At 37.3% G+C, this 22325-nt stretch overlaps 1 protein-coding gene across 2 annotated transcripts in view; it reads left to right on the forward strand.

The window, feature by feature from the left end:
- The window catches only part of AP3S1 (adaptor related protein complex 3 subunit sigma 1), a 72987-nt gene that overhangs the window by 21815 nt on the left and 28847 nt on the right, over window positions 1-22325 (forward strand). For both annotated transcript variants that reach the window (XM_045891239.3, XM_045891223.3), the window contains exons 2-3: window positions 3057-3148; window positions 6470-6581. In XM_045891239.3, coding sequence (XP_045747195.1) covers window positions 3057-3148; window positions 6470-6581 — 204 coding nt within the window. The remainder of the gene's footprint in view (window positions 1-3056; window positions 3149-6469; window positions 6582-22325) is intronic.

Below are 22325 nucleotides of genomic sequence, written 5' to 3' on the forward strand. Positions count from 1 at the left end.
TTCAGTTTTATCAGATGCTTTTTCTGCATCTATTGAAGTGACCTATGTTTTCTCCCTCAATCTGTTAATGTAGAGAATTACATCAGTCTGTTTTCTAATAATAAATCAACCTGACATTACTAGAATAAACCCATTTAGGTCATGATGTATTAATTTTTAAAAATATTTTTGTATCTATGTTTTTTGGTGAGATTGGCCTGCAGTGTTCATTTCTCATACAGTCCTTGTCTGATTTTGTGTCAATGTTAGGCTCAGAAAATGAATTGAGGATGTTAATTCTTTATCTGTGCTTTGGAAGAGTTGTGTAAAATTGGAATGATCTGTTTCTTGAATCACTGGACACGCTTGGTGTTAAAGCCATCAGGGCTTGATTTATTTTTGGTGGAGAGATTTAAAATTATTCTTTATCCTCTTTATGATAATAGGATTATTAAAGTTTTTCTCTTTCTCCTTGGGACCACTTTATTATTATTATTATTATTATTATTATTATTATTATATTTATTTATTTATTTTTAAGGAATTTTGCCACTTCATCTTAGATTTTTAAACTTACTGGCTTATTATGTTCATCATATTAACTTTTTATCTGTTAGATTTCTGCAGCATCTGTGACTAGGTCTCCCTTTGGATTATTCATTGGTAGTGTATAGAAATACAGCAGATTTTTGAGGGTTAATTTTGTATCTTGAACTTTGGTAGACTTGTTTATTAGCTTTAACAGTTTTTTTATGGATTCTTTAGACTTTTTTGGATATATGATCAATCTGTCACAGATGTCATCTGTGAATACAAATAGTTTTACTTCTTTCCAATTTGAATGCCTGTTTGGGATTTTTAAAAAATCCTTTTATTTTTTTATTTTTTATTTTTTAAAGATTTTATTTATTTACTTGAGAGAGAGAATGAGATAGAGAGAGCATGAGAGGGGGGAGGGTCAGAGGGAGAGGCAGACTCCCTGCTGAGCAGGGAGCCCGATGCAGGACTCGATCCCGGGACTCCAGGATCATGACCTGAGCGGAAGGCAGTCGCTTAACCAACTGAGCCACCCAGGCGCCCCTAAAAAATCCTTTTAATTATTGATTCTTTTACCTAACTGCTGTGTGCTTAGAGAATATAGTCTTTATGAAACCAGTACTTTGAAATTTGCTAATCATTCTCTTGATTTTCTTCATAATTTTATTTTCATTACATATATGTGTATCATTAAATAATATTTACTTTTGCATGTTTTTGAAATTTTTATGAGTTGAATGATTACATGTCATTTTGATACTTGATTTTCTCCCCCTGCTATAGACTGAGTTGTGTCTCCCTGTCACCCCCAAATTCAAATGTTGAAGCCCTAACCCAGTTTGAAGGTATTTGGTGCTGGGGCTTTGGAAGATACTTAGGTGTAGGTGACGTCCTGAGTGTGGGGCCCTCATGGTACTAGTGCCCTTGTAAGAAGAGGCAGCAGACAACTTGTTCTGTTCTCTCTCCCCACCATGTGAGGACACTATGAGAAGAAACTGTCTTCAAGCCAGGAACAGAGCACTCGCCAGAAACCAACTATGCTGGCACTTTGTTTCTTATTTAAAAAAAATTTTTTTAATGCTGGCACTTTGATCTCGAATCTCTAGCTTCCAGAATCTTGAAAACAAATTTCTGTTAGTTAAGGCACCTAGTCTGTGGTATTTTGTTATGGTAGCCCGAGCTAAGATACGTTCTTTTTTTCATATTAAGTTTTTGAGACTCCTAAAAAAAAAGTTTTTGCGACTCCTTCATATTTATGGATGTAATTTACTTTAATTTTTATTTGTTACAGGATTCCATTCTGTGAATATACCATAATTTATCAGTTCTGTGATTGGTGGACCTTTGGGCAAGTTTAGCTTTTTTTGTTGTTACAATGCCTTGAGGTACATTCTTCCACACGTCTCTTGGTACACAGTTTATTATGTATATGTAATTGCCAATATTCTGTTGTTTTTAATCTTCAAAAACAGTGGTTTTATATGGTTTAGTATAGTATCTAGGAATGGAGATGCTGGATTATAGAACTGTTTCCTCGAGTGATGATACCATTTACCCTCCCACTTGGTGGGATGAGTTTCTTTGGCTCCACATCTTTGTCCACATGTGATATTGTCAGACTTTTACACTTTGCTAATGTGATGCATGTGGAGTTATTTCACTGTTACTGTTACTTGAATTGGTAGTTCACCAGCGAGGTTTAACATCTTTTCATTTTTTTAGGAGGGGAGGGACAGCTGGAGAGGGAGAGAGAGAATCTGAAGCAGGCTCCATGCTCAGCACGGAGCCTGAGGTGGGGCTCGATCTCACGACCCTGAGATCATGACCTGAGCTGAAACCAAGACTCAGACACTTAACTGACTGAGCTGCCCAGGCCCCCCATGTGTTTCATTTGTTTATGGACCATCATATTTCCTTTCCTGTGAAATTCCTATTTGTGATTGTGCCCAGTTTTCTATTGCAGTGTTTGAGAAGCTGACTCTTTTTTACTGGGATGTGAACTGCTCGGTGAATTTGATAGTTATTGAGCAAACTTTTGGTTTTAGGCTATGCTTGTATGGCTAATATGGATGGACTCATCTCAGTTTGTATTTAAACTTAATTGGAAGCTCTAAACTTCGGTATTTTCCTTCCAATAAAATATGGATTAGCTGCATGAATCATTTATAACTTTACCTCTCTGTCAGTTTACTCATGTGTAAAACGATGGCCTTTGACTAGGTAATATCTAGTGTCCCTTTTACTAGTGTCTTTAATTCATCTGTCTAGTATTTTTCTTCTTGGTTTTTGAAATTTAGAAATGTTAGTTTTATTGTAGCAGCAAACTATAAAATGCTGGTCTTGTTTTGTTTTTGTTTTTTGTTTTTACATCGAAAAATGATGGGTTTTGTTTCTGTGAGATGTGATATGTTAGCTCTCCAAGGACCTCTCTCATTGATGAATTTCCCTGACAGATATTACTGCCTTTTACTTTTAAAATTCTTAAAATGCTGTTAAACCTAGAAATTTAATCCTAACATATATAAATTATTCTTTCTCAGAGTGAAGATACACAACAGCAAATCATCAGGGAGACATTCCATTTGGTATCTAAGAGAGATGAAAATGTTTGTAATTTCCTAGAAGGAGGATTGTAAGTAAAGCATTTCATGGACATTCTAATCTTTGACTATGTGATTAAAATATATACTGTTTAATTGGTTATGGTAAAAATTGCCTAATTTTGATGAATTAGATTAGGAGATTAATTATCACATATGTTAGCTATAAATCTAAACTTAAAGAATTTTTTTTAAGATACGCAGTCTTTTTTTTTTTTTTTCTTAAAAAATGTTACAGAAGCATTTTATGTAAAGGTTGTATATTCATATGGCAAAAATTCAAACATTTCAGAGACGTGTAAAATTAATTATAAACTAAGTCTCCCTCTCCTGACTTTAGTCTTTCTCACTTTCTTGTGTATCCTTCTAGAAAATTAATTTTTCATTGACTAACATACAAAAGTATAACCTTAAAAAATTTTACTTACGGGATCACACTAGGTATGCTGGTCTGCATGTTGCTAATTTTCACTTAATATTTTTAAAAGTTTTGCATATAAACACATTTAGAGCTACCTCATTCTTTTTAATGACTAGAGAGTATTCCTTAGGCTAAATGGACCTGTTCATAAAAATTTATATTACATTCTTTATTTTATTATTATAAATGAGACTGAAATCTGCTTTTCAAATAAATATCTGTGTGCATGTATATATATTTATATATAGGAATATCTGTATATAGGAATATCTGTATATAGGTAGTATTCAGCTAATAGAGTTTCTATTTTTAAAATGAATAAATATAAATAAGTTATAATTAGCTTGCCAACTATTTTAAATAAATACTTTTAAATTAGTGGGTTCCATGAAAACATTTTGCTCTCAAATAGTTTTATTAATGTTTTTGCTTGTGTTTATGTAATCAATTTCTTAATAAGATATTTCTTCATTGACAAGTCAAAAACTAAACTTTGGCTGAGCCCCCTTATAAAAAATTACATATGAAGCAGAGAGACATATACTTTTCTGTATTTTAATGTGTATGATGTATATTATGAAAAATAGTTTGGATAATAGAAAATTCATTCTTACTTGACCATAAATTACTGTTTATCACGTAGAAAGTTTACGTGCATTTCTTAAAGGGTTGTATCATGCTGCAGTTCAATTTGCAAATACACACTTACAATTTATAAATTTTGCTATTAACTCCAGAACTCCCAATTTAAGAGTTGAGACAGATGTACCTGCTTTGTGTTTTGTATTTTAATTGTACTTTATTTCTGTCACACTTCTGCAGGAGTTGAGTTGTTTTGCCATTACCACTTTTCTTCATCTTAGCATTTTAACCTCTCGTAGGGAACTTGTCACCGAGCACAGTGCATCATATGTGGTGGTCATGCAAGAACCTGGCTCTTCTAAGCAGGGCATTGTGTGAACTAGAAATTAGGGCTTAAATTTGTGATCATTCTTTTCCAGGCTTACAAAAAGTAGAAGGCAAACATTGCATCAGAGATGAGGCTACACATCTGATTCAGTCCTAGTTTTGTGACTAACAAGCTGTTTTTTTTGGTCAGGTCACTTCTTGTACCTCAGTTTTCCCCCTTGTAATATAAAGTATTTAAAGTAAGAGGAGTTCTAAAATTCTCTGGTTTTATATGGTATATTGCGTTCCATACAAGAGTTTGAATCAGTATTTATCAGTATTGCACTATAGTTTGAAGATAAAATTACATTTTAAAAGGCAAAGTATGTACTTGTCATGTTATGTATTAAATCTTTGCTTTCTTTTAATGGCATTGATAGTCATTTTGAAACTAATAGTTTTCAATAGTTTGGTCTTCTTTTACAGTAGAGCCGAACAAAAGTTTAAGATAATCACTAAATTGCTGATTCAGGATGAACTGAATCCTGCTGTTAGTGCTCTTTTTTGTGGCTTTCCAGGAACAATTGGAATCATAGTCTATAAAAATCATCTCAAAGATTCTTTAAATTACACATACATATTTTTAATTGAATATCTTTTCTAGAAATATGTCTAACATAGTAGTAATTTTTAATTCTTGTCAAAAATCATTTCCACTTTTGCTATAAGAAGACATGAAAGAAGTGGGTACTTACAGAAGTTGTTTGTCTGAACCTGTAAATTCAGTGTTAGTTTTACAGAGTTAAGAAATAGGTGCTATTTTCCTGTCTTGTTTGAGTCTTCACTTAACTTTGATGATATTTGGCCTTGATTCTTATTTTATATTAGTGTTAAAAGTCTTTTGAGAAGGTAAACTAATTATTGTAAATGTAACCGTGAAATAGCTAAACTAGAAAAATATAAGATGTTTGGAATGAGTACTAAATTATTTTTAAAATGCTGGCATTCCAGTCAGTGTAAATAAAAATATTTGATGAAAGAATTGAGTATTTCTTATCTCAGTTTTTTGCATTTATATTTCAAAATAAAATGTATTTTTGGAGATTTTGATGGTAAATTTCTCTAAAACTTAAGAAATGTCATTCTTTTTTTTTTTTTTCCTCCCTAGTTGGTAGTCAGTCTTAAGCTGTACAACTTACTGTGACTTATGGAGTTAAATCTAATAAGCACTTAAAAAGGCCCTCTGACCTGGTTTCCTGCCTACTTCTGTTTGTTTACTGATCTTTTCTTGTCCACGCACCCTCTTTCTCTTCCTTGGACATACATATTTTGTTCCTGATGACCTGGCCTTTTTATTAGCTGGCACCTTTGCCTGAAATGCTCTTCTCTCAGTTTTTTCTTAGGCTAACTCCTTATCATTAGCTCTCAGCCTAAATGTCACTCTCAAGAACCCATCTTAGGTAGCAAATCCATCAATACAGCAGCATCCTTTTTTCAGTCTCTATGTAGTGCCTTCTACCCTGATCATTCTTATTTATTTGTTTACTCTTCCTTATCCACTATCAGTACCTGGCAAATGGTAGGTACTCAGTAGATAGTTTAATGAATTAATGAACTAAAATGAAGCACCAGCTTCTTTTATTTGTTATCTCTGAAGAAAACAGCCCTGTTAATTCACTAAGTCTCTAACTTCACTTGAATGCTATACCTTCATTTATTTATTTTTTTTAAAAGATTTATTTATTTGAGAGAGAGTGAGAGAGAGAGAGAAAGCACGAGTGGGGGAAGGGTCAGAGGGAGAAGCAGACTCCCCGCTGATCAGGGAGCCCAGTGGAGGGCTCGATCCCAGGACCCCGGGATCATGACCTGAGCCAAAGGCAGAGCTTAACTGACTGAGCCACCCAGGTGCCTGAATGCTACACCTTTAAATGCTATGCCCAAACATCTTAGGAAAGGTTTTAAACAAATTGTCAGTTTGCTTGAGGTAACGAAAATGTGTTTCATTTTATTGCTGTAACGTTCCGATTTTTGTTCTGTCATTTAGGTTAATTGGAGGATCTGACAACAAACTGATTTATAGACATTATGCAACATTATATTTTGTCTTCTGTGTGGATTCTTCAGAAAGTGAACTTGGCATTTTAGATCTAATTCAAGTAAGTTAACACTGTCTTAATAACAGTTGTGGCTTTATATATTTTAAAACTTGTATTTTCTAAATTTTCTAAAATGATGTTCTGTTTGGTAAGAAATAAATTGTTCCATAGTAGATATTGGATGAGTCGAACAGGGTCAGGGGAGACACTAAACACATTGGCAAATTTAATCTGATTAAGATTAATCACAGCTAATTTCATCATGCCTTTTTTTCCTGTTCATGTAAGTCATGCAAAAAGTCCAGGATTCATGGATCTCTTACCATGTGCATCCAAATCTGATCCCCACCCCTCCCTGCCTCCCAAAAATCTTTCATAATGTCCCTGGAACTCAAGGTCAATCATAAGCAAATTCCTGTTTATCTTCATCCTCTTTGTTAATATTGCCTTTACTTTTTTGCTTTAAATTGAGTCGGGCTTCCCTACTGACACTACCTATAACCATCTCAAGTAGTAGCGGTTTTCCTGCTTTCTTCATAATTGCTGAGCCTTGAGGTGTTCGCTTCTCATTGCTTTTTCCAGACCATTCTCTCTTTTAAAGTGCCTCCAAACTTTATTTCTTATTTTTAAACTGTACCACCTTCTACCCACCCTGTTTGAGTAATCTCTCATCCCCACCTCCTATTCATTGGGGATTTTATCAAAAACTTTCAAAGGTCTGAGATTTACCCTCCTTGCAAGCTGCTTGCACATTAACTACCACAGTGTCATGGATGCTGGCAGAAGACAGGAGACTTCTGGGTTGGAATCAAAGGACTTATTCCAAATAGCACAAGCAGTAGACATAGTAACAGCATTTGCTTACTACTCTGGTTCCCCAAGTCCCAATTTCCACAGTCACCCAAGGGTGACTTGAAGAGGGCCAGGTGATACCTGTACCCACAGTGGATTGAGTTATAGGAGAGGAACTGGAATCTTTTATATTGGACATGAATCATGTCTGCCCATGTCCTGGAGGAAGAGCATATCTTCCATGGGTGTAGATAAACCTACCGTTTGCTTTGCAGAGAGATACTCTATTTTTCAGGGCTATTTGCTTATACAAGCTTGCTTGCAAAGACAGTCTGCAGTGATGACAGCCTGCACCTCTGCTCACGTGATGTGCATAACTGGCAGACTCATGGGGAACTGGCTCCTAACAGATTGTAGTCTTAGTTCACTGGCACTCACTCCATCCTACTTGTGTTCTAATTCTTGGTGATTTCAATATTCAGTACTCATGGGGATAATTCTTCCAGTACCCTGGTGTCTTCAGACCTGGAATTCCTCTTCATTGTATTTTTGCCCTCTGTCCCACCTCGCTGCTCATTTCTAGACCTTGTTTTTATCCAAACTGCCATCCCTCCGTAGTCTCAATTACACAGTTTCCCCTCTGTCTACCACCTCTTATCTTTTCATATCACAATTTCTGTTACTCCACTAATTCCTTGAGCCTGTTGGGACCTTCAGTCTTTCGAATCTAGCATTTTTTCACTGTCCTTCATCCTCCTGCTGTCTTACTTTCCTTTCCCAGCCTAAATTCCACTGGCAGTCATGGTAATCATAGTCTTGTATACACTCAGCTCCTTCCTTGTACCCATACTTCTTTTTTTTTTTTTGTTAGGATTTTATTTATTTATTTGACAGAGAGAGAGAGACAGTGAGAGAGGGAACACAAGCAGGGGGAGTGGGAGAGGGAGAAGCAGACTTCCCGCAGAGCAGGGAGCCCGATGTGGGGCTCGATCCCAGGACCCTGAGCCGAAGGCAGACGCTTAACGACTGAGCCACCCAGGTGCCCCATCGTACCCATACTTCTAAACGTACTTAGAGGAAAAAAAAACAACCTGACTACAGGTCTCCCCTTATATTTATTTATTTATTTATTTATTTTTAAGATTTTTATTTATTTGAGAGAGAGAGAGAGAATGGGAGAGAGAGAGCATGAGAGGGGGGAGGGTCAGAGGGAGAAGCAGACTCTGTGCTGAGCAGGGAGCCCAATGTGGGACTCAATCCCGGGACTCCAGGATCATACCTGAGCTGAAGGCAGTCGCTTAACCAACTGAGCCACCCAGGTTCCCCTCCCCTTATATTTATGATCTCTAACCTCAGTGAGTCCTTAGTGCTCCCCAGTAATCCTATTTCTCTGGTCCATCCCCCTCCCAGACTCCTAGACAACTGCTTTCTCCTTCCTCAAAGCTCTGACGCTTCTAGCATCTTGCTTCCTCCTTTGATGAGAGAACTGAAGCTGTCAGAAGAGAACTTCACCCACTTATGTACTAGTCTCTTCCTTGTGGCTCTGGCAGTTCTCCCTCGTTCCTCTGTATCCTTTTTCCTCTCACTTCCTGGTCATTCCTCTAGCTGCTGTATGGTCTCCCATCTTAAAAGAAGAAGTCCTGTCCTTCCCTCTCCAGCCGCTGCCTCGTTTCTTTCCCTCCCTTTATGTCAGAATGCCTTTAAAAAAAAAAAAAGTCTGTACACTGTCTCAAATATTTCTTCTTCCATTTGCTCTTAAACACACTCCTTTCAGGTTTTCCACTCTGTTTTTGCTGAATCCAAAGGTTCTCATCAGTCCTTCTTTATTTGATTAAGATTCTTTATTCATCTCTTCACGAAATACTTTCTTCCCCTGGCTTCTAGGACGCTGTACATGCCTGATTTTCTTGGACCTCTTCAGTTGCTTCATTCCAGTTTCGTGGTCTCTCTTACCTCTTCTTCAGCAGCCTAGTGGGGGTACAGGATCTGACCACATGCTGCTGTCTGCGCTGCCGTGACCGCGTTGGTCCAAGCCACCACCAGCTCTTGCCTGGACTCTTACAGCAGTTTCCCAACTGTTCTCCCTGCATCCACTGTCTCTTCCTTTCATCTTTTCTGAGTAAAACAGCCAGTGATACTGTTGAAATAGGTCATATCTCACATTCTGAATTCTTTAGTGGCTTCCCTTCTCACTCAAAGTAAAAGCCAACTTCCTTACACAAGACCCATGAGGCCCCACAAGCTCTGAGTCCCCTCTCTACTACCCTCTGCTTCTCTCACTTCATCTTCTACTCCTTGCCCTTTTGCTCCAGCCCCAGTGGCCTGCTTGCTGTTTCTCAGATACATCAGGCATGCTTCTCCCTTAGAGCCTTTGTATTTGCTGGTCTTTGTACCTAAATTGTTCTTCTGTTTGGTGTTCCCATTGTTCCTTAGCTCCATCATTCTTTCAGCTCTTGACCCGGATGTCACCTTTCAATATGGTTTTCTTTGGTCTTTTCTAAAAATGTTCCCTCTCTGACATAGTCTAACTCCTTTCTTGCTTTTAAAGTTTCTTTTCCTTAGTACCTGTCACCATCTAACATACTATATACTTGACTTAGTTTATCTTGTTTATGGTCATTTACCCTTACAAGAATATAAGCTCATTGAGGGCCAGGTTTTTTTATTTTGTTCACTAGTTTATCCCCAGGGCATAGAAAGGCACCTGGCATGTAGTAGGCCTTCAACATACAGTTGTTGAATGAATGTATTTAGTGCCTAATATTTAGCGTTCTATGTAAAATAACTGACAACAAAACCTAAAGGCTGAGTAGAAGCAGGAGAGTTAGTTAGAAAAATAAAATATAGTTGCCACATGCTAGTAATACTTTGTTTTGTGTTTTTATCTGAGCACTGGTTACATTGGTGAAAATCATGAAGCTCTGTATACACTTGAGATTTTTGTGCTTTCTGTTTGTGATATTTCCATAAAAAGTTAACAAATTAATTCTGACACAATAAACAAATGTAACTGCTACAGATAGTTGTATTGGGTTAAGATTATCATGAGGGAATGCTCTGCACTTGTTTTCTTTCTCTTTCTTGACCCCAGACAGGGCAAAAACAGGCACATGGTGTAGGCACATTGTAGCAGATTGGAGAAAGCTGCACATAAAAAGGAAGTTTTTTGTCCCAAACAAGTTTCATGGTTCTGAAATCAGCAAGAAAGGGGCATGCTTTGAGATCTAGTTAGTATGATGGAGTAAATAAGGAATTAAAGCAGAAAACTTTGGTAGTAATTCTGAGTACCAAAGCGTAGAAATAGTAAAAGTGGCTAGATTAAGGCTTTTGGCATCCAGTGTTGTTAATAATGAAAAGAAAAAGACAAGTGATAAATGGAGTTATTAATATGCCAGATTACTCTCAATCTGTAATTCTTAAACTAGGTTTTGAGGAGGAGGTAGGTATCTGAACTACATGAAACCACAAAGTACGAATAGATAAAGAAGATGTGCTATATATACACAATGGAATATTACTCAGCCATTAAAAAATTGAAATCTTGCCATTTGCAGTGAGGTGGATAGAACTAGAGGGTATTATGCTAAGCGAAATAAGTCAGAGAAGGACGATTGTCATATGATCTCACTGATATGTGGAATTCAGGAAACAAAATAGAGGATCATAGGGGAAGAGAGGAAAAAATAAAACAAGACAAAACCAGGGAGGGAGACAAACCATAAGAGACTTAATTGTAGGAAACAAACTGAGGGTTGCTGGAGGGGAGGAAGATGGGGGGATGGGGTAACTGGGTGATACCCATTAAGGAGGGCACGTGATGTAATGAACACTGGCCGTTATATAAGACTGATGAATCACTAACCTCTACCTCTGAAACCAATAGTACATTATATGTTAATTAATTGAATTTAAATTAATAAATAAATGAAAAAAAATTAAAAGGGAGAAATTCTTTACAAAAAGCTGGATCTTTATTCAGGTACCCCTGAGTCCTTAATTATTAAAACTTCCCTAAAACTGGGTCATATGGGGTACCTGTGTGGCTCAGTCGTTGGGCATCTGCCTTTGGCTCAGGTCATGATCCCAGGGTCCTGGGATTGAGCCCCACGTTGGGCTCCCTGCTAGGCGGGGAGCCTGCTTCTCCCTCACCCACTTCCCCTGCTTGTGTTCTCTCTCTTGCTGTCTGTCTCTCTCAAATAAATAAATAAAATCTTTAAAAAAAAAAAAAAGAGTCACATGACTGGAAATCCACATGCATGAACCCCAAGAATAAATTAAGAAAAAAAAAAAGAAACCACAAAGTAATCATGGCAGACATTCTTGCTATGTTTTTCATTGTTTAATTGGTGGTGAGAAAATAATACCTTTAAGATAAACATATATATATATTAAGATAAACATGTATTTATTATGAAGTAGAAGAGAAATTTTTATAATATTTACACCTGTAATAGGAGCCATCAAAGAAATTTTGAGTTTGAGATGAATATGCCTCACGATCCCATGGATAGATACTCTCTTCCTGAGGCCTCCTTGAAAAACACTGCTAAGCTGTATTTTGTTTTCCCAAAGGCTTTTCTAGTAAAAAAGAGAAGCAAACTTTTACTTAAGTATGGATTAGTAACAGTTAAGGGTTGATCAGAACCCTATATTGCATCCTTTTATCTTTGTTCATTAACACATTTCTTGGTTTATCCCATGTAAGTAGTAGTTAATTTATTGCACTGTTATTTTATAGAAGCTTTGTGCTTTTTAGAAAATGGTTTTTTAATATGAAACTGCTTTCTGTTTCTCTCTCAATTATCAACTACTGAGGAGAGTGGTGGGCATATACTTTATTTTCTGAGCTAGCTACTAATGTTACAGGAGGAAAAAAGAAATCTGTTCAAAATGCACTCTGCATTGAAGAGAAAGATTTCATTTAAGAAAGACTAAAACAAATGTGAATTTTCTTCAAGACAAATTGGCAGTATTTTATGCTTGTATCCTGGGATTTAAGCCATCATTAATGATTATTTTTTGATGCTGTGGGTGATCTTAATGGTTATGATAGCAGATAGTGTAGTTGTTACATCTCAGAAGAGAATTACATGGGGAGTTGTCAAAGAACAAATATCCTACATTGTATCTGAAGTAGATTTTATCAGGTGTTTGTGGAAAGTGGAAACTAGGTCTTGTGTTTTGTAAAACGTGTTAGCCATTGCTGTTCAAATGTTGATAACTGGTCTTGATGTTAGGTAAGACACAGAAAAGAGGATTTCAGGAGAATTGTGTCATCTTCCATTACTAATGTAGGCTAGAAGTATTTTTATGAGAAGATGAAATAGAGTTATCACATGTTGATATGTCATAAAAAAAGTTCTGTAATTTACCTTGCACGGACTAATTCTACCACTATCACAAACATGTTGGAAGTTCTGTAGTTGCTGTCTCCCCTGCGACCACCGTAGATCATTCAGTACTTACAAGGGAGTGCTGAGCATGCCTGAGTCAGTCACTCTAAAAATATTGGTCGAATGAACAAAGATGGAAGGGACTAGCTCATTATTTCTGCTTTGGTTTCATGAAACAGCTAATCAGAGCTTATTTAGAACTGATTTTCTTGCCTTGTCCATCTTCTAGCTTTGAGGAAGGCAAGTATAATGTAAAAAGTAGAAATGGAAAATTATAAAGCAAGAGAGTTTAGATCAAAACCTCTTGGCCTTGCATTTCTTTAAAGAATGGATCAAGAAAACTTAAATATCAGTATATAATTAATAAACATATGTTAAGTTTGCTTTTTTTGAATATTGAAATACCATTTAGATGATCATTGAAAGCATGTATTTTTATGCAAAGGTTTTATGTTTCTAAGGTATGCATATGTTGTCCCAGATTTGACTTTATATCTTGTGTGAAATCTGAGAGAAGGCATCATTAGTAAATTCCATGTGGAATTTGTACCACTCTGTCACCAAAGTGAGTAATCAGCTTGTTTTCTTTTGTTTCTTTTTTTAATTCTTTGTAAGTTGGAAAAAAAAGTGATCCTTTTTTGTTTCTGATATGTACTGTTTTAATGTGATATCAACTGCCATATAAGTGTATTTCAGAGCTGGTGGCTGGCTTTTTTTAGTCTTTCTGCTGTAGCATGTCTTCGTTGGAAGTGTTAAAATATTTACAGAGTGAGAACGAAAAGTTCATTAAGTATTAATGTTGGTTGTTTGAGTTATTTATAAGCAGTCATATTGTCCTCAATTAATTTATTATGCCAAGCTAATAATAAAGGGAGGCATAGAAGTTCACTAGATAATTCCAAATTCTGTTACAGTTTTCTGTACCACATGTAAGTAACAGTTACATCAGCATGTTCAGTTGCAGTCAGGAAAAAATGGAGAGCTAACAGCTGAACTTTTCGTTAGGTTTAAAAAGATGTTTGACCATGGTGTTACCATATGTATTTAAACTAGAGCTCCACGTATAGCATCTGTTGTTACTACGGTCCTGAACATTAGACTGGCTTTTATGAAATTATTTTACTTAATGGCTGCGAATGCAGTATGATATTGAGCATGTCATTTAATCTTTATAGACCTTGAATTTTTTCACCTGTGTAAAGTATGCCCATTTTTAAAATTTTTTTTAAAAGATTTTATTTATTTATTTGACAGAGAGAGAGAGAGAGAGAGCGCGCGCACTAGCAGGTGGTGTAGCAGGCAGAGGGAGAGGGAGAAGCAGGCTCCCTGCTGAGCAAGGAGCCCGATGCGGGACTCGATCCCAGGACCCTGGGATCATGACCCGAGTCGAAGGCAGTCGCTTAACCAACTGAGCCAACCAGGCACTCCAAGTATGCCTGTTTTAATATGCTGCCTATAAACCTCATGGGGTTGTTAGAAAGATCAGTGAATCAAAGCAAGCTAGTCATGGTTAAAACCATTCAGCCTCTGCTTTGTACTTTTTTTTTTTTTTTTTAAAGATTTTATTTATTTATTTGAGAGAGAGAGAATGAGAGACAGAGAGCACGAGAGGGAAGAGGGCAGAGGGAGAAGCAGACCCCCTGCCGAGCAGGGAGCCCGATGCGGGACTTGATCCCGGGACTCCAGGATCATGACCTGAGCCGAAGGCAGTCGCTTAACCAACTGAGCCACCCAGGCACCCTGCTTTGTACTTTTGGGCAAGTTATTTTACATCTTTGTCTCTCATTTTCCTCACCTGCAAAATGGGAGTGACAGTAATAATACCCGCTCATAGAGTAGGTGCAAGCATTAAAAAAGTTACTGTACATGAAGCTCATGGCTAAATGACTGACATGTAGTTGTCAGTGGTTTTTAGCTAACATTATCATTAAAGCATGTTATAAGGAAGGCACATAAAAGTATTATTTCATTAGTATGCAAATTGAATTGGATAAAGAAGTCCTTTTATCTTTCTTTTTCATTTTTATGAGAATTTGTTAATCTTTTTATCCTCTATGTTGTGTAATGGCTTAGGATGAATTTTGTATGATGATAGAGATATCTGCTAAGAGAGCGACCTAATTGGAGGAACTTGTAAGCCAAGAATTCGTAAGTGAAGAAAGATCCCGTGATCTTCCCTTTATTGCAGAGGAAATTATGCTAGGTGGGTGCTGCGGGATGTGGACTCATGCCTCACTGCCTTCCACTATGTGTCATTGTTCTCTTTTGTTATAAGGGTACGCTTGAAAGTGCCTTGTTAAGTAGGGCACTGCTTAAAATTTGGGCTGTATAGGTTATATTTAAGAATTATCTCGCTGAAGACCAGCTGACTGGCACTGGGGGACCATGGGGAATAACCCCTGGTCCCATGGGAGGGTGAGTTCTGGTGCAGTTCCTCTTGCTGGAGAAAGAGGGAGCCCTGGCCCAGTTGGCTCATTTTCCAGGCAGTCCAGGGTGAATGCTCAGGGTCATTTCAGGGAACTTCTACCTGCTACACCATACTGTTACCAGAGTATTAAAACTTTCTGTTTTCAGTAAGATTCACTTCTTAGATATATATGTGGGAAACCAAAAATTATTTCTGCAATTTGAGTCAGACACTGTTAAGAGTGATTCAGCATTCCTAAAATTCTTTTCCTGTCTTATTTTCGTTGAGAAGTCTGTTTTCCAATAACTGCAAATTTAATATTCACTTTTCACTTACTTACATTGCTACTTCTTGATAAATCCTGGTATTGAATTTGGTGATACTGTTCTAATTTACATGTTTGTTCACATCTCAGCTGCCCTCTTGGGAGGCATCATAGAGCCAAGTTGGTGTTTGGAGTCAGATGGGGTGGGTTTGAATACTGGCTCCATCACCTAATAGTTACTTTGAGAAAATTACTTACCCATGTCCATTCCCAATTCTCTTGTCTGTAGGTGCTGATACGCATAGCTACCTTTTCAACATTGTTGTAAGAATTAGAGCTAATGTATATAGTTAGCATAGGGCCTAGAATACAGGAGACATAGTATTATTTAATTGGTAGTGGTGAAATGAAGGAAGTATTTTGGAACTCACGTACTTAAAGTCAGAATTTTGGAGTTGGAAGTAACTTAAAATTTATTTTTTCTCCCTTTTTAAAAAAGATTTTATTTATTTATTTTTAGAGAGAGAGTGTGCAGTGCACGTGCTTGTGGGAGGAGGGGGGAGATGGGCAGAGGGAGAGAGAGAATCTTTTTTAAAGATTTTATTCATTTATTTGACAGAGAGAAACACAGCGAGAGAGGGAACACAAGCAGGGGGAGTGGGAGAGGGAGAAGCGGGCTTCCCGCTGAGCAGGGAGCCCGATGCGGGGCTCGATCCCAGGACCCTGGGATCATGACCTGAGCCGAAGGCAGGTGCTTAAGGACTGAGCCACCCAGGCGCCCCAAGGGAGAGGGAGTGGGTCCTCATCCCACAACTCTGAGATCATGACCTGAGCTGAAAACAAGAGTCAGATGGGTCCTCATCCCACAACTCTGAGATCATGACCTGAGCTGAAAACAAGAGTCAGATGCTTAACCACCTGAGCCACCCAGGTGCCCCTATTTTTCCTCCTTTAAAACAGGTTTGAGAGAAAAACTCAACTTATGTTGGTATTTTTCTTTGATTTAAGACGAATTCCTTATTTCCCAGTATAGAATGATAAGTTTTTAGGGAGGAATTGGGTCATAGAGGAGACGAGGACCCTTTGAGCTTGGTTTTTCAGATTTTCTTTTTCTTTAAAATTTTTTAAGACTTATGTTGAAATTATTTCAGACTTACAAAAGAGCAGCAATACAATACAAAGAATTCTTGCATTTCATACCTTCACCCATATTCCCTAAATTTAACTTCTGTAACCACAGTACAATGATTAAAATTAGGAAATCAGCATTGATATAATACTATAATCTGCAGACCTTATTCAAAATTTGCCAGTTGTCCCACTGATGTCATCTTTCTTGTTGAGGGTTTAATCCAGGTCACATCTGCATTCAGTTTTCATGTCTCCTGAGTCTCCTTTACTCTGTAATAGTTCATCTTTGTCTTTCATGCGTTCTGTGTCCTTCAAACCATGATCCTTTGAAGAGTACTAGCCGGTTATTTTATAGAATATTCCTCTGTTTGAGTGTACCACAGGAGTGCTTTTATGTCCTTCGCAGTGCAACATATCAGGAGGGACATGATCTCATTTTGTCTTGTTACTAGTGATATTTATTCTGATCCCTTGGTTAAGATGGTGCCTGTCAGGTTTGCATACTTTGAACTTACATTATCTCTTTTTACTTAAAAGTATCTCATGGGGAATAATTTTGAGGCCATGTACATATCCTTTTTCTAGTCATATTTTGGTCATTAATTTTAGCATCTCTTGATGATCCTTACCTGAAGGAATTACCATTGTGGTATTTGCCAAATGGTGATTTTCCATTATGCCCTCTGTATTGATTGGTTATAATTATGTAAGGAAAATCTTTCTAGGTTTTGCATTTATTTTCTTTTGTTTTAAGTCAGTGCTCAAAATATTAATTGTACCATATACATAGAAGAATATTTCTCAGTTACACATAGAAGAATATTTTTCAAGACCAAATGTGATTTTTAAAATTAGCTTTTGCTTGGAAGTTGAAATATAATTTTTAGCAATTTGTGTCAATACAAGTTTTTAAAAATCTCACAAGTGGCTTTTGTGCACAGAAATAATTTGGAGGCTACTTTCATTTTCAAAATTAATGTTTGATTTAGTAGCCTTGTACATTAAAAATCCTGATTCTTCCTTAGACTTCTAAATCCAACGTACAAACCATACTAAGTCGGTTTGATGGAGGGGCTCCAACGTAATTAAATTTCTTACAGTACAGGTAGTCTGCTTTGCACAATTACTGTCTTCATGTGGGTGGTGGAAGTATGGAAAGGTAAAATTTTTGCTTTATATCCTGTATTTTCCAAATTTCTAAATAACCACTTCTTACTACATTAAAAATCAAGTACTATTTTCTTTTGTTGGAGGCAGTGTGCCTAGTGAATAAGAATTTGGGTTCTGCAGTGAGACTTTCTCCTACCTCACTGTGTTAGTAGTTAGTTGACTTTTTGCTTTTGATTACCCTTCTGCAGGTGGTTGATAATAAAAGTACCTGCCTTATGAGATTACCATGAAGCATTAAATAAAATAATATATTTAAAGCACTTGGAACAATAGCAATGCTATAATAATATATACTCAATAGATTCTGGTATTATCATCATTGACCTTTTTTAAAAAATTAGAAATCACGTAAAAAGAATCATTGATGTGAACTCTTTCTGAATCATTTTGACATGAGTATAGAAGACAGATTGTCCTCTCATCAACTCTTAGTTTCTTCATGCTGAAGTTGGAAGTTTAATGTGTGTAAAGTACCTGGTACTTGATAAATGCACAAGAAATGTCTCTGTTTTTCCTAAGACTGTTATCATTGACTTGTTAGTTTCCACGTCAGGTTTTGTGGAAATTTGGTCTGGAATCCAAATTTGGTCTGGAACAATCTACACTGTTCTTCAAAGGTAGCTGATCTGATGTTAAGTTTAGTCTACCTTCCCTAGTTCTTCTGGTGCATTTTCAGTGGTGTTTTTTGAGTCTTGGCTTGAGCTAAACCAGTATCTCTCTAGAACATCTTGCTGCTGACTAAAAACAATTTTTTTTTAGATCTGTTGGTGTATTATTAGTGTTTTTAAATTTATGCCTTCTATTTTTGGGCTTATAATTTTTTCTATCCTAAAACATGTCAGTTTAAGGGATGCCTGGGTGGCTCAGTCAGTTAAGCATCTGCCTTCAGCTCAAGTCATGATCCCAGGGTCCTGGGATCGAGTCCCGCATCAGGCTCCCTGCTCCGCGGGAACTCTGCTTCTCCCTCTGTCTGCCACTCCCCCTGCTTGTGCTCTCTCTCTCTCTCTCTGACAAATAAATAAATAAAATCTTAAAAAAAAAAACATGTCAATTTAGCATGTATGTATTTCATTTAATGTTATAGATTTCCTCCTAAAATTTAATAGAAATCCCCAAACCCAGAAAAAAATTATATTTTTACATAGAAACTCTAAAGGGGGGGGTTGGTCTGCCATATAGATGATACTGCTTAAGGATATTTTGTGGCATCTGTTTTACCTAGTGCATATTTTTATTTCTCCTTATAATACTAGCCAACATATATATTATATATGTATGTGGGAAACCAAAAATTATTTCTACTTATAATACTAGCTAACATATATATTTTGGGGGGAGACATTGTTTTAAGCCCTTTATATTTATTCATTTAATCAGTAAAACAACTCTGTGGTAAAGGTACCATTATTATTATGCCCAAATGAAGAAACTAAGGCTTAGAGTGGAACAACTTGCCCTAGATTTCATAGAGGCTAAGCTGGAATTTTATAGAGATATGCTTACTCAAGCCTGTGCTCTTAAGTATTAAGCACTGTTAAATACTGAGCTGCCTCATGACACATTCCTGTTACCTTTCTGGCCCAGATGCACAGATCTGTAATTAATGATAAAGGAAACACAAGAAAGTTTTGTTGTTAGAAGGGCACTGGGAAGGGAGACTGTTTATATGTGGATGTGGTTTCCCCCCCACCCCGGAATATTGCTCTTTTTTATTTCTTTTTGGAAAACTAGATAATTATTGAAATAAAAGAAAACTTGGGGCACCTGGGTGGCTCAGTCGGTTAGGCGGCCACCTTCGGCTCAGGTCATGATCCCGGGGTCCTGGGATCAAATCCCCATGTCGGGCTCACTGCTCAGAGGAGAGCCTGCTTCTCTCTCCCTCTGCTGTTCCCCCTGCTTGTGTGCTTGCGCTCTCTCTCTCTCTGTCAAATAAAAAAATTTAATTAATTTTTTAAGAAAGATTTTATTTATTTGACAGAGAGAGACAGCTAGAGAGGGAACACAAGCAGGGGGACTGGGAGAGAGAGAAGCAGGCTTCCTGCTGAGCAGGGAGCCTGATACAGGGCTCGATCCCAGGACCCTGGGATCATGACCTGAGCCGAAGGCAGATGCTTAACGACTGAACCACCTAGGCTCCCCAATAAATTAATTAATTAAAAAAAAGGGAAAACTTAAAATACAATTTTCTTAGTAAATTAATTTTTTCCCATTAACTTTTGAATTTCTGGAGGCCAGAGGTTAATGAGTTGCTCCTTAGTAGATAACTGTTACATTGAAATTGACTTTAAACTTTATATCTTTCTTCTTTTAAAGATTTATTTATTTTAGAGAGAGAGAGAGTGTGTGTGTGTGCTCATGAGTAGGGAGGAAGGGCAGAGGGAGTACAAGAGGGAGAGAATCTCAACCAGACTCCCCACTGAGCTCGGAGCCCAATGTAGGGTTGGATCTCAGGACCCTGAGATCATGCCCTGAGTGAAATCAAGAGTCAGACACCTAATTGATTGAGCCACCCAGGTGCCCCTGAAATTTATATCATTTTTAAAGTGAAACATAAGAAAGTGCTATTTACCATGTCACTTTTAGTATTTTGCTCTTTTTATCTTTCTTTTTGTGAAATATAACAGCAACTTTATTATTATTATTTTTTGTTCTGGCTAGAACCCCAAAAGCCCATTAATTTGGTTTTCTTAATTTCCTTATTTCAGTTTGTAGATTATTACTCTTGGCCTTGTCCATATGCACATCAGTGTGTGTACCTACCTACAAAGCTCCGGATTTTTAATTATATTAAGAATTTTTGCTAAATCAAAAGAAAACTAATGAAAACTTGTTTTTAAAGATTTATTTTCTATTTTTTAAGGGGTCTCTACACCAAACCTGGGGCTTGAACTCACAACCCTGAGATCAAGAGTTGCATGCTCTGTGACTGAGCCAGCCAGGCACCCAATGAAAACGTTTTTTGAAGAGGGTTTTTGACTTTTTTAGGCCAAACTTAGCATTTGAATGTCTTAAATCTTAAGAATTCTTTTCCTAAATTAAGAACATGTAGTTATGGGGACGCCTGGGTGGCTCAGTCGGTTAAGCGTCTGCCTTCAGCTCAGGTCATGATCCCAGGGTCCTGGGATCGAGTCCCGCATCGGGCTCCCTGCTCTGCGGGGAGCCTGCTTCTCCCTCTGCCTCTGCCTCTCTCTCTCTCTCTATCTCTCATGAATAAATAAATAAAATCTTTAAAAAAAAAAAAAAAGAACATGTAGTTATGACATTTTGCTGCAGGACCCCCCCCTTTTTTTTAGTATTTACGTTTTCCAAAGGTGTTATTGTTGTGGTTTAAATATAGGCAACATTTTAATTTATATATGTGTGTGTATGTGTGTGTGTGTGTGTGTAGGTAAAGATATATATATAGATTTAGATTGATATATTTATTTTAGAGTTTAATTTCTATATATATATTTTTAAAGATTTATTTATTTGAGAGAGTGTGCACATGTGCGTTAGTGGGGTGGGGGGCAGAGGGAGAGAATCTGTCAGGCAGACTCTCTGCTGAGCATGAAGCCCTACACAGCTTGTTCCCAAGACCCATGAGATCATGACCTGAGCTGAAACCAAGAGTCAGACGTTTAACCAACTGAGCCACCCAGGCACCCCCCTTTCTGTATTAATGAGGACATCATGAAGGCCTGGCAGCCTCAGTAGGTAGTTACCTTGCTTTTCTATCAGTGTTTATCAGCAGAATTAGAATTTTCTATTTCTATTTTAATTTTGTAAACCTTGCATATTTTGAACAGCCAGACAAACAATACTGGTTCCCTTTTATTAGATGTGTTTTGGGCACTTTATCTAATTTTTTTTTTTTTTTGAGAGAGAGAGAGAGGCACGCGGATGCATGTGCGAACGGGCAGAGGGAGGGGGAGTGGCAGAGAGACAAGCAGACTCCCCACTGAGCAGGGAGCCCGACTCAACTTGGGGCTCTATCCCAGGACCCTGAGACCATGACCTGAGCCGAAGGCAGACGCTTAACTTACTAAGCCACTCAGGTGCCCCTAAATTATTTATCTAAATCTGTAAGATAATCCAGAAAGGTAGGTAGTTTTATCACTGTGTTATAGTTCTAAGATTTGGAGGAGATGCTCAAGTTCACATAGCTAGGTAGCAGCCGAGTAGGAATTTGAAGCTAGGTCTTTCTGGTTTCCTCACCACTAGACCATACTTTCTTTTTGGCACCCCATATTTTTTTGCCACTCCATGGTTCACCAGTGGTACACTTAAAGCTATCAAGAAAATTCTTTTTTGCTTTGCCCAGCATCATCTGCACATTGATTCAGTGGGTTCTACTGATCTTTTATAAGTATTCATAAGTGGCAGGAAACTATTTAGACAGCATTTTCACCAAGATAGTTATCTTCTGATGGTTAAAAAAGAATGTATAGCTATCATATATGGATAATCAAACTAGTGGATTTGGAAAAAGTAAGCTTGGAAAAGTAAAGGCATACTAGAAACTTTATTCTGATGAGTAAGTATAGTAATGACTTTATTTTTTTATTTTAAGTAGGCTCCATGCCCACGTGGTGCTTGAACTCATGACCCCGAGAGTAAGAGTCGCATGCCCTACCAACTGAGCCAGCCGAGCACCCCTAATAATG

Source organism: Mirounga angustirostris, unplaced genomic scaffold (assembly GCF_029215605.1).
Source record: "Mirounga angustirostris isolate CCGP_5_RB_7025 unplaced genomic scaffold, mMirAng1.0.hap1 SCAF_7, whole genome shotgun sequence".
Taxonomy (NCBI): domain Eukaryota; kingdom Metazoa; phylum Chordata; class Mammalia; order Carnivora; family Phocidae; genus Mirounga; species Mirounga angustirostris.